The sequence below is a fragment of the Tachysurus fulvidraco genome, chromosome 22, assembly GCF_022655615.1.
Source record: "Tachysurus fulvidraco isolate hzauxx_2018 chromosome 22, HZAU_PFXX_2.0, whole genome shotgun sequence".
Lineage (NCBI taxonomy): Eukaryota > Metazoa > Chordata > Actinopteri > Siluriformes > Bagridae > Tachysurus > Tachysurus fulvidraco.
This window is the reverse complement of record NC_062539.1, coordinates 17,729,528-17,743,309: the sequence shown is the minus strand read 5'-3', so window position 1 is coordinate 17,743,309 and position 13,782 is coordinate 17,729,528. Positions and strand designations below refer to the sequence as shown.

General features: G+C 43.3%; 1 protein-coding gene across 1 annotated transcript in view; it reads right to left on the bottom strand.

Annotated features, from left to right (window-relative positions):
• Nucleotides 1–13,535, bottom strand: part of LOC113653223 (tyrosine-protein kinase receptor UFO) — a 31,972-nt gene extending 18,437 nt beyond the window's left edge. Inside the window, exons 1-6 of the mRNA XM_047806045.1 lie at nt 12,855–13,535; nt 9,781–9,994; nt 9,166–9,266; nt 7,343–7,525; nt 3,151–3,231; nt 2,889–3,004 (exon numbers count right to left, since the gene is read on the bottom strand). Coding sequence (XP_047662001.1) covers nt 2,889–3,004; nt 3,151–3,231; nt 7,343–7,525; nt 9,166–9,266; nt 9,781–9,994; nt 12,855–12,933 — 774 coding nt within the window. The 5' untranslated portion in view covers nt 12,934–13,535. The remainder of the gene's footprint in view (nt 1–2,888; nt 3,005–3,150; nt 3,232–7,342; nt 7,526–9,165; nt 9,267–9,780; nt 9,995–12,854) is intronic.
• Nucleotides 13,536–13,782: the final 247 nt, after the last annotated feature.

The following is a 13,782-nucleotide window of genomic DNA, read 5'->3' as shown; positions in this document are numbered from 1 at the left end:
ACCCGACGGCAATGTTTTTACCCTGACTCGACCCGAATGTTGCGTAATGCTACACTAAAGTAACCGCTACAGTGTGGATTCAAAATTGATTGACAGGTCTGTTTCAACGAAAATTAGCTTACCGCCAACCGCATGTCACAAGCGGTCTTGGCAAACAGAGGAGAGGTTGGAAAAGGACTCAAGTCGAGGCACACACATGAGATACAGTAATTCGGGTCTTCTCGGGTCCGTTCGGTAAAAACACATTCATTTTAAATTACCCGGGACCCGACGCGTCTATCATTAGACCCGACCCGTGTCCGAGGCACACGTGTGACTTTTAGACCCGAACCCGTGCGGGTCTCGGGTCGGACCTCGGGTTTTCGGATCTAAGCTGACCCGTGAGGACCTCTAATCCAGACCATCATCGACTACACACCCCTGAAACAGACAACAACAACACTCTGCTGAACAACAACAACACCACCACACCACTCCTGCACAGAAGACACCACCCCATCTTCATGACCAGGTCCTTCACCTGTCTCCAACCAGAGTGCGGAAAGCCGCTGCACAAAGCTGCTGGATCAGACAACATACCTGGTCCAGTGGCTGCTGGACTTCCTCACAACGCGACCAAATATACCCTGAAATCCTCTGGCACTATTTAATACATCTCCCACATTTCATTCATTCATTCATTTCCTACCGCTTATCCGAACTTCTCGGGTCACGGCGAGCCTGTGCCTATCTCAGGCGTCATCGGGCATCGAGGCAGGATACACCCTGGACGGAGTGCCAACCCATCACAGGGCACACACACACACACTCATTCACTCACACACTCACACACTACAGACAATTTTCCAGAGATGCCAATCAACCTACCATGCATGTCTTTGGACCGGGGGAGGAAACCAGTGTGTGTACCCGGAGGAAACCCCCGAGGCACGGGGAGAACATGCAAACTCCACACATACAAGGCGGAGGTGGGAATCGAACCCCCAACCCTGGAGGTGTGAGGCGAACGTGCTGACCACTAAGCCACCGTGCTCCCTCTCCCACATTTAAACTTCATATTTTATCACATGTTCATAAAGTCATCTGCACTTTTATCTCTAATCTCTGATCGAGTTCACATGTTCGTCTTATAGCTATCTGTTTACTGCTCGTCACGGGGGTCGGTTATTGTTTAATTATCACCCGCATCACAAGTAATGGCACAACCTTGACAATCTATTTCATTCATGTTCCACAGATATGAACTATAAACTAGATTTATGGTGCTTATGACTCAGTGATATTCTATACTCTCAGGCATGATACTTCAGTGCCAATATGGCAAGCGATCGACAGCACTCGTAGTCACGCGCCAAGTGAAACCCAAGACGGTGATAACAGAGTGGTGATAAATGGAGCACGAGTGGCCACAGACGAGGGGATGAATGGGTAAGTGGAGCGGTGTATGAATCAGAGCTCTGCGGTTAATCGAGAAGCCTCTGTCGTTGTTTGGAAGATCTCGGACCGAGAGGGCAGAAAGTTCTGAGGCTCACGCGAGCAGCAGGAGGAGTCATCAGTGAGTCATGGTTCAGTGATTCAGAATCGGTTCAAAATAAACAGCGGTGTTCAAGTGACAAACACTTGTGGATTGTGAGTCATATATTTCTAGGCCATTCTTCCGGCCTGTCTCACACTTCCAAAGATCTTTCTGTGTTCGTTGTTTTTCTTTCTTCTCGGAGGTCAAACGCAGACTCCTTTCAATCCTGTCCTCTTTTTGTCATTTTTATATTTCTTTCACATTCCTTACTCTTTCACTTTTTCCCCAAAGGTACAGTATCGTTTTCAGGTTTTCAGGTTTTCAGGTTCAGAACATTTAGATTTGTTTCCCCTCCTCTCTTCCTATACCGAACCCCTTCGTTTGCCTCTTAGGGTTCAGGATTCTAGGGGCACAAAATGGGGCGCTTTTATTAGAACCAGATGTTTCGGGGTGGTGCAGGACTGCAGAGGATCGAAGACCCACATTTACTCATTCACACATGGACAGAAAGAGTTTCACCAGGGACGAGTGGGGCCTCGAGAAGGGGGAAACCTGATCCAACAATACAAGATAGAACTCTACATACACTCATATACAGAGAGAGAGGGGGGGAGAGAGAGAGAGAGAGAGAGAGAGAGAGAGAGAGAGAGAGAGAGAGAGAGAGAGAGAGAGAGAGAGAGAGAGAGAGAGAGCTGGGGAATAAAGCGTTTCAACTTGTTTTGTTGGATGGAAAAGCAAAACAGTCTCACACACACACACATACACTCACACACATACACATACACACACACACACACATACACTCACACACATACACACACACACACACACATACACTCACACACACAGGACACTCCAACAAATGAGACACAGACACACAAACACGGCACAGACACAAGACACGCACACACAGAGACAACAGAACAACACACACACACACAACACACACACCACACACACACACACAACACACACACAACATACATACCACACACACACACACACACACCACACAACTCAATCACATCCACCACATTACACCACACACACACACACACACACACACACATACACACACACACATACACACTCGCACACACATACACACACACACACTCACACACACAGACAGACTCACACACCCATACACACACATACACACACACACACACACACACACACATACTCACACACGCATACACACTCACACACACACACATACACACACACACACACACATACACACACACACACACACTCACACACACATACACACATATATACACACACACACTCACACACACACTCACACAGACACACACACACACACACACACACACACACACGTTTTTATTTATTTATGCATTTATACCTGAACTGTGCAGAGGCTGATGGTATAAATTCCTGCAAAACCTGGAGACCAGGACAGACGAATGCTGGAATTAGTTATTTCCACTTCTTTAAGATCCTGTGGCTGAGAAGGGAGGACTGCACACAGAGCAAGGGAAAGAACAGAAAAAATGGGTGACGTGTTTATTGTGAGTGAACCTCAACAAAAAGAATAAAAAAGAAGGAATGAAGGATGTGAAAGAGGATGAGCTCAGTTCCACAGGAACCGCAGAAAAAGAACTCACCCGTTATAACTCCAGAGCTGGATGATGCTACACCTTTGCGATTGTGGGCTTCACAGGAGAAAGAGCTGCTTTTGTTTAGTCCTGGAATAGGAGAGAAGAAGAAGAAGAAGAAGAAGAAAAAGAAGAAGAAGACAAAAAAAAGCTTATAGTTAGTAGACGATCGCTCTGATGTTGTTTCATTCAGTCTGGTCTGAGTTGTTTATTAAATCTGGGTTTAAGGAGAAGGAAAAAAGTTTGCGACCCAACGTGAGGGTTAAAAAAAGAGCTGAGCTCAAATGTGTCGCTTCTGCTTTTCGTTTATTGAGAAATTCACAAAACCCAGTGAAACACACACTGTCTTCTAGGGTGACTAATACACACACTTACACACACACACACTGGAATCTTGGCACATTCTGAAAAACTGATGTTCAAGGGTGTCATTAAGAAACACTGAGCCTCCATTGTACCAGGGCCGAGCCTTGGGGTCAGAGGGTCACGAGGTCCGGGGAATATTGCTGACTTGTGTGAGTGTGTAAGCTGTGTGTACATGTGTGTTTGTGTACTACATGTTCGATAAACCTCGGCCCGTTCGGTTTCCTTCCCTGAAACCCTGAATGTCCCAATATACAGTGGTGTTAATATGAAGCTCATGTGAACTATCCATTTGTTCGTATATTGCCCTAATAACAAAAATGATCGAGGTAACTGAAAGTAATATCTACAATTCCGCACGGTGAACGTACCACGGTGACCGCAGCCATGTCGGATCCTCGATTCCGATTGGTTCGTTTTCTATAACGGCAGCTTTGACGCTTTTTCCAATACGGTTAATATTTAACGGAGATGAATTTAATTGGGAATGAAGAGGAAAAGATGAGTCTCCGGTGTGAGGGTCTTGTGAACACTGTTATTGTCTATAACATACTGTAACGAGGTGCGTTTCCGTTCCCAAGAAGAAGAAAGATTGGTTATGAGACTATAAATATATTAAAAATGTATATGAAGATATATTATTTCTATATAACAACATGTCCTGAATATATTTATAACTTACTTATGGAACCGATTGCCGGCAAATGCATATTTAATGTATGAGGTAAAAAACAGAGCTGTTAAAATTTATGTTAGAAGCCAACAGATTTGTGTGTGTGTGTGTGTGTGTGTGTGTGTGTGTGTGTGTGTGTGTGTGTGTGTGTGTGTGTGTGTGTGTGTGTGTGTGTGTGTATGTGTGTGTGTGTGTGGGTATGAGTCGTCCCATTCCAGTGTTGTGAGTGTGCCCACTGGTCAACCATTCATGATGATTCAGAGCCACTCGCCCCTTCAGCAGCCCCTCATTTTTGTCCGCCAGTCTGTCTATCCTTTTCTCTCGTCTTTGTGAGTCATTGCTCAGAGCTGCAGGTCTGTGCAGCTGGAACTACAACAGACACCACGTCGGTCATTCTGGCATGGCAAGTGTTCAACGAGCGCTCGCTCGTCTTCTCCTTCTCTTTCTTCCCCGACAAACTTTCTTCTTATCTCCCTTCACACTGCCGCTCTTTCAGCGGCCACCGAAGGCCAGATTCTTATTGAGCGAACTCGAGCTGGCCTGCAGCCAAAAAACAAATGTGTGTGTGTGTGTGTGTGTGTGTGTGTGTGTGTGTGGAGTGTATTGAGTGACAGTAATATACCCCACTTTTGATCTTAAGCATTTTTACAAGTTTTTCTGAGCCCCAGTGTTCAGTTTAAAAAGCACTAACACACATCATTTACCTAGAAATGATTTAAAGACCTAAATCTTAAACCTTGATTCCATCCCAAATGCTACTACATTTCCTGTCTAGTTATTTGTTATTAGAACAGCAGCCAAATTCCCGAGAGACGACACACAGATAAGCTGCGTCCCAGATCACGGACTTGTGCACTATTCTATACCATTTTGTAAAAATTTGTACAACAAGAACGAACGTAATTCATGTATTGTAATAAAAGGTGGAATGTTGGACGCTTCATGCACTAAGCGCTCGCACTGACACCGACACTGTATTCCCATCATGCACTGCAAATATACCTCACTTTCTGAGGAGCGAGCCGTAGTGAGCGTAGCGTGCCGGTGCTGCTAAAAGCGAGCTACTGAATAGGACACGATAGTGTGAAGTTTCACGTTCTTTTTCTTCTTTGTAACACAATCCGTACTTCCACCGGCCACAATAGCGAATACTGGCAGGTGGGAAAACAAACAAAAACCCATTCGTGCTTCTAAATTCTCACAACTAGCACACTAACATAGTAGTGACATAGTAACGCAGCGCCTTCGAAATGCCTTTGTGTTGAAATATTCTGAAAAACTGGTTGTAGTGACGCTGTGTTTGAATAAGGATCAGGTCTGTGATTGATTTGGTGAAGGAACGAGGACGTGTGTGTGTGCACCGAGTGTATAAGGTGGATAAGGGACAATTATTCAGCATTTCAATAGAATACTATTAAAAAAATAGGATTATTATTATTATTAGCGATTAATTTATAACTCTCGTGAAATTTAGCCGAATGTTCAAATACTTATTTTTGTCACATGTGGCCTTAAGAAGGTTTTAACAAAAGTTCAGTGTCGCACCAAACGTGACCTGATCAGACCAAAAGCCCAGATCAGACCCGATCAGACCAAAAGCCCAGATCAGACCCGATCAGACCAAAAGCCCAGATCAGACCCGATCAGACCAAAAGCCCGGATCAGACCTGATCAGACCAAAAGCCCGGATCAGACCAAAAGCCCGGATCAGACCTGATCAGACCAAAAGCCCGGATCAGACCTGATCAGACCAAAAGCCCGGATCAGACCTGATCAGACCAAAAGCCCGGATCAGACCCGATCAGACCAAAAGCCCGGATCAGACCTGATCAGACCAAAAGCCCGGATCAGACCTGATCAGACCAAAAGCCCGGATCAGACCCGATCAGACCAAAAGCCCGGATCAGACCTGCACCAAATCTGACCTGCCTTTCACAAAGAAAACTAATCTCTCTGGGCTTTTTGCTACAAAAAGGGTTACAGAAGTTTCCTAAACTGAGATGTCAGTGTGTTTCTTTTCAGCAGAACAGAAAACAATTACACACACACGCACACACACACACACACACACACACACACACACACACACACACACACACACACACACACACACACACACACACACACACACACACACACACACACACACGAAGTTCCTTTTCGAAACAACAACAACAAAAAAATCCTACTTCTGGTTTTATGGGAACTCCACAGTTGCACTGAAACATCATCATAATTCATGAATGACCTTATATACAAAATATTCACACGTTCTTTATCTTTATCTAAAAGTCTTCATATAAACAAAATGACTGATTCCACTTAACCGACTTAAACTGTATTTTTTTATTTCTAAGGTTTTTATCTTTATTTAAAGAAAAATTGATTTAGTTTTTAAACATTATACGACATGTTTTTCCCTTATATCACACACATCAGGGTTCCTGGCAAGACTTTCTAATGGATTGTGAAACTTTCCATACTTTCTGTCATATTTTTGTAAAATATTATTTAGAGAAAAGTCATGAAATGTGCATCTATCTATCTATCTATCTATCTATCTATCTATCTATCTATCTATCTATCTATCTATCTATCTATCTATCTATCTATCTGTCTGTCTGTCTGTCTGTCTGTCTGTCTGTCTGTCTGTCTGTCTGTCTGTCCGTCTATCTATCTATCTATCTATCTATCTATCTATCTATCTATCTGTCTGTCTGTCTGTCTGTCTGTCTGTCTGTCTGTCTGTCTGTCTGTCTGTCTGTCTGTCTGTCTGTCCGTCCGTCTGTCTGTCTGTCTGTCCGTCTATCTATCTATCTATCTATCTATCTATCTATCTATCTATCTATCTATCTATCTATCTATCTATCTATCTATCTATCTGCATTCTAGAGGCTGTTTTTGTGCAGAAATGAAACCTAACAGACTTTTAATATCTTAATAAACTCCAGAATATTTTCTTTTCAAGCCTAAAATGGAATGTATTTAAAATGTAGATTGTGCTTTTGAATCCCAGTTATATATATATATAGTTTATAGGTGGCAGGAGGTCGGAGGTCGGAGGTCCTTCCTATAATTATGGAAGACCTGTCATTATGTCGCTGACACTGAAGTTTTTTAAAGTAAGCCGTATTAACATATTGCTAAATGGAGAATGTAGTGGACCTGTGAGGTTGAGGCGGGACGGAGAAAGAGCCATGGGGTCGTCCAGCGTGTTGAGAGGAGCTCCGTCCTGAAGCCAGATGATCCGGACCGGGTCAGGAGGCCCGTGAGCGACGCACTTCAGACTCAGGCTCGTGTTCGCCACTACGGACATGTGGTAGGGTTCAACAGAGAAATGTGGGAGACCTGGAAAAGAAACAATACAAGAAGAATTATAACTAGGTCGACATTTTATAGAAGCAAAAACAGATCTACAATAACATGGAAGGTTAATACACACCAAGAGCCTCAACACAACTGAAAAGTTTCCTAATTAATTTATTTCTTTTTTAATCAGGATGCAGTGAGGATGTGAACCAGCAGATGGTTTTAGTGAACAAATCTGAGCCATTCCATGTAGAGAGAGAAAAAGATGGTTAAGCAAGAAGCAGCACAGCTTCTGTAACCGATCCTTCTGTTCTGCTTTAGTTGTATACATTTAAACACGTTTTACTGAAGGAACAGAAACTAGGGAACAAAATAGATGTTTTTTTTTTTTCAAGTTCCTTTACGTTCTCTCTACCTAAGCTCTTATCCATCCTCCTCCACATACACGAGCTCCCAGAGGTCACAGAATGTCTACACTCGCTCTGTGGTTGTGGGATCTGAGCTAAGAAGTGCATTTCTTATCCACTGACCTCACACGGGGTCACAGGGACACCCTGGGCGGGATGGCAGCCCATCACCATCAGTTACACACACACACACACACACACACACACTCTGGACAATTTAAAGATGCCAATCAGTTCCAGGAGTAAACTGGGAAGCACAGAGGACACATCAAGAACGGGATGCACTTTTTTTTCCAGGGATTTCAGAACAGCGTAACAGATATTGCATCATCAGGTAGGCGTGGCCTATTTGATAATCTAACCCTAATCCTAACCATAGTTTTTGTTTGTTTTGTTTATTCATTCATTCATTCATCTTCTACCGCTTATCCGAACTTCTCGGGTCACGGGGAGCCTGTGCCTATCTCAGGCGTCATCGGGCATCGAGGCAGGAGACACCCTGGACGGAGTGCCAACCCATCACAGGGCACACACACACTCTCATTCACTCACACACACACACACTACGGACAATTTTCCAGAGATGCCAATCAACCTACCATGCATGTCTTTGGACCGGGGGAGGAATCCGGAGTACCCGGAGGAAACCCCCGAGGCACGGGGAGAACATGCAAACTCCACACACAAAAGGCGGAGGTGGGAATCGAACCCCTGACCCTGGAGGTGTGAGGCGAACGTGCTAACCGCTAAGCCACCGTGCCTCCCCCTCCTTTGTTTGTTTATTTGTTTTCTAAAATAAATCTACCTGTATGACTTGTTTTGTCCTTCGTAGTTTTCGGAAACACGCCCACTTTACGTCATGGTAACGAAACCCCTGGAATTTAGCAAATGCCCATCAAGAATCAAAACACCTAATCCAGGAGGTCCGAGGGAAAAATTGAGTGTCTTTACCAAACCAAATCACACACATGTGCCGGTGATCCTCATCCAGTTCTAACACATGTCTCATTTCTGAAGGAGAAAACAAACATTCCTGATTGAAAGGACTAAGAGCGAATCTGCTCACATACTGCAGGGATACAGCGAAGGCTTTTACAAATTTGAATGAAGCACAAAGGCGACTGACTCAACCGGTTACTCCAAACTGTTGCTTAACAATAACAAGAAGATTCGGTGAGTCAGATTGTACGCCAACGCTGGTAGATAAACGGCATTCCTTCCCCTTCTTTAGACCGCACGTGTCAACGATATGCACAGTCAACTGAGATTTACCTTCCAGTTGAAGGTGTCCTTCAGCGGACATCGTCTCCTCGTCCCCGGTGGTCACCGCGCAGCGGTAAGCGCCCATGTCTGAAAGCTGCACCTTTAAAATCCTGCACACAAGTGAAATCTTTAATCAGAGAGCTCTTATATTCTGTTTATAGATGAACATACAGTACGTGAATATGATTATTTATAACAGCACTATAAATACGAAACTAATCACACGTTACGTATTACGTTTTAATCTGTTTTGCTAACTAATGCTAACTGCTAACCGTATAAAACAGTAAAAACTTTACAATCGTTAATTAACGATGCTAGAAGATGTATTGCTAGCATGTGAGAACATCATACATAACTGAATATGACTAATTTATAGTGGATTTATGGACAAACTGATACACAGATCGGACACAGTGACATTAATCCCAGTCGTACATCAGATTCCTGTTACACCAGTGCTACATCAGTGCTAACAACTAAATGCAGGATGTGCTAAAATTCTGTCAACAGTGCCAGCTAAATATAGTTTGTAAAAAGAACACCAAGACTTAGCGATGAGTCTCGTAGCATAATTAACATCCCTGGGGGGGTTTTTAATTATACAGCATGTGCACAGTGTACCGAAGTGTACTGATGACGAGCCATGTCTCGTCGTCGGAAGGCATCTCCACTTGGTTGGTGTTTGAGTACTCGAGCAGCTCCCCTTCTCTGTGCCACTGAATGTCTGTAGAACGTTCTCCTTCATCACCCTCCTCCATCATCAGGACACACTGCATCTCCACCGGCTTCCCCAGCGATGAAGTTATATTTCCTGGGCTGTGCTTGAAATGCAAGCCTGAAGACAAAAACACGGAGAAACGGTCAGTGGTTGGTTTTACTTAACCGCCAAGGGACCAGAGAACCTCATAGTCTGTCTAGGAAGATTACTGGAATACCTGGTCTGAGGTATATTTGAGAAAACTTCAGACTTCTTGACATGTGATTAACTGGTGTTAGTTTCTTAAAGGAACTTCTTCTCTGTGCATGAATTTAGGGGCAGTGGTGACGCAACTGGTTAAGGCTCTGGGTTGTTGATCGGAGGATCGGGGTTCAAGGCCCAGCACAGCCAAACTGCCACTGCTGGGCACTTGAGCAAGGCCCTCATCCCTCCCTGCTCCAAGGACACTGTATCCTAGCTGCCCCTGCACTCAGACCCCAATCTCCTTAGTTGGGGTATGTGAAGAAAAGAATTCCACTGTGCTGTAATGTATATGTGGTGATAATAAAGGCTTCTATACTCCCCCATGGCTTCTATGCGCCCCCCCCCCACCCCCCCCCCTTGAAGTAACAGACAGTACCTGAAATAAAAAAATTCACCTTTTTGCTGGATTATTTTTTATAATCTTCAGCCGAAATGAATTTGGGTCAAGAACCTACAATGTAAACACAACCACACAAACCTCAAAAATATCACTTAGCCACTCTAGTACGGGTTTATATGACGCTACACAGACCGAGGACTGACAATCTGCACTCCATCAAATGCTTGCAAGGCCACAAATACAGCCAGCATGAATCACTGGAATCCTCCCTGTCTTCTGTCTCGGTATAGAACTGTTTCACATTCCTCTGCTGGCATGGACCTGATAACACCCAGTGAGAGAATTAGAAAGATACCACATGGATGTCTAATTCTGCTCGGCAGCAAACAGTATAGTTTAGCTCATCTTGGGTCACACCATCTGATCTTTGACATCACGTCTCTAAACACCGACCCTGCTCCCATAGATCATTCGCCCCTCTGGATCTCTGTGCTCATGTCATTAATGCTGACATACATGTCAAACAGTGATTATCGATGGCAGCCAGACAGTAGCATTAAGACACAACAGAGACAGAGACATTTAGGGAAAGACGCAGCTTTAAGAAGGATTAAATCCAATTAATGTATAATTAAAGCAAGTAGCATGAAGTGAGAAATTCAGCCTTTTACTATTGGCCAAGACAAAGCTAACGTGTGCTGCTTTGGAGACGACAGCCAACCAAACTATCTAGCAGATTCGGCACGTAGCCAACCAAACTATCTAGCAGATCGGTGGTCACGTAGCAGCGATTGATGGGGAGAGACGGTATCACCATCCTTCCATCCAAGACAACACAGCAAGTTTAGGTTGCCGAAGTTCAAACAAAACTGCTCAATAAATGTCTTGAGACAGGAATGTGGCACTTTCATTATCTAACCTGTGCCCATTGCTTCACTTTACTCTGAAACTATCAGGGTTGTGTAAATCTTCTAAGATGAAATTTATGAGGCCTATTAAAGCCATGTCATAACTGAGCACTCTCTCTGCTTTAGTGCGGTCCTTCCTGTCAGAAAGCCTGGTATCTTCTGGTACTTCTCCTTTTATGTCTCTGAGAAATGATCTAAGCCTAGACTCGAAATAAACAGCCCATGTTTGGTGTATTAAAGTCTACATTCATCATAAAGTTAGTGAACAGAAGGTCGGTCAGAAAAATAACGCTGACTTTTTAACTTCTTCGAGAAGTCGGCTGAGAAGATCTCGTGTGATGTGCCGTACGATCGTTATGCTAAAGCTGATATAGTCGTTTTATTGTTCCTCCCTCTGCAGCATAACATTAAGCCTGTAACCATTCCAGATCATTTCCTTATCTGAGTATGTAGCTTCACACATAAACTCTATAATCATGCCTCATCACTCTCTCATTCTCTCGCTCTTCATTCGTTTTCCCAGTCATCCATCCCCACTCCCTCCTGTTGATAACAGTGAAATGTGAAGCGCCAAGGACAACAGTGCATGCGGAGAGAACAACAAACCACTCTGTCTTTATCAACCCTCCTCATTTCTGTCTTTCTTCCCGTCTTGTTACAGGCCTTTCCTCTGAATTTGGGAGGAATATGATCGTTCCCAAACCTCCTGCCTTTCTAACCCTGTTTATGTATCGTTCTTTCCCGGGTGTATCAGTCCTGACTCACAGCTTTGTCACTCTCCACTTGTCCTACACTTGTCCACAGGATTCCTGAACATTGATGAATCAGCACAATGCACTGATTTTAATGCGTTCGTCACACTAAAGTCTGTTCCCCAGTGTGATGTCTGATGCTGGGTTAAATGCTTGTGTTGTTGTTCTTGTTGTCACCCGGTTGGTAGACTTAAGCGTACCGTATCTTTTCTACCTTTAGTATCTATTTATTATTAACCTGTAGTGTACCATTAAAGTTACACATCCTTTTTTTATTTGTTCTATTTTTTCTTACTTCTTTATGAAACCTGTTGCAGGTTAAACCTGTTGGACTTCTGTGAACTTACTAGAAAGCTAAAGGTTTGTGGGTATCAGGCTACACTTAAACCCACAAGGAAACCTCTTAGTTGCTCTTAGGTGCAACAAATCTTTCCATTTAATCCAAAAAAAAAAAAAAAACCCCACTGAGATTCGATTCTCAAATGATTCCGATTCACCAATAATGTTCAGTATAAAAACAACCCGTATTTGTGAATAATCTTCATCTGTTTAAACTTCTAGGTATCATGTGACTTCTTTACTTTTATTATACATCATGTTTGTTTGTTTTTTTTCTTTCTTGATTAATTATTTTTATAACCCTGATTAGCGGTTCGAATCGAATCCGAGCCGGTTCAGATTCGGTTCGGAATATGAACACGAGTAGCTTTTCAGTAACAAAAGTATTTACTTACCTGACACAGTTTTGTAAGCTTGGATGTGCAGCAGTGCCACATAAACGACAAAAAACTGATTGAATTTGAAGTGATCCATATTCGGTTCCGATTCGGTTCCTTTGTTTATTTTGTTGTAATTCAGTGTCTCTTTTTATCGGTGTCACATCACCGCATCTTTTTAAACATATCCGCAAAAACACACACACACACGCGCGCGCGCGTACACACACACACACACACACACACACACACACACACACACACTCACACAGGAGCTGAAGTTGCTCTTAGACAGCTGGCTTTTCTTGTCCTTTTTTTATTTTGAGCAGTTTTTCCTCTTCTAACTTCCTCCTTTATAGTTTCGAAAAGTGCACAAAAAGTCACCAATTAAAAAAAAAAAAGTCTGAAATGTGATGCAGCAGCACTTTAATCTTCTTATAAGTCCTAAAGAATCCACGAGCAAACAAATATAAAGTTAAACAACAAACGCTTGCTTGTGATGACCATCCAGAGTTTCAGTGAAGGTCCAAAAAGTTTTTGTCTTCTTTTGCTTTTTGGAGAAAAGTTCAGATTCTTCTTAATTCCAAAACCTCCCCAAATCCCTCAAGACTTCAGCTCCTGCTTCATTCCCATCACAACACCAAAACCTTTCCCTGCACACTGGACTCGAAATTCCTCAACACAACTTCTTTCCATTCTGTCTCTCCCCTCCTCTTCCTCCTCCTCCTCCTCCTCCTCCCTGTTCTCTCTTTCTCATCCCTCCCTCCGACTCCCCCTCTTTTCTCACGGGACACAATGCACACTCATGCTCTTTAATTACAGATTTATTCTGCATTAAATCACAGCTCTGTTATTTTTAAACCTTCATGGAAAACATGAATAAAAACTAACTTCAGTCTCAAGTCATGGGCGACGTTTTACATTCTGTTTCTAACCGATCAGTTCA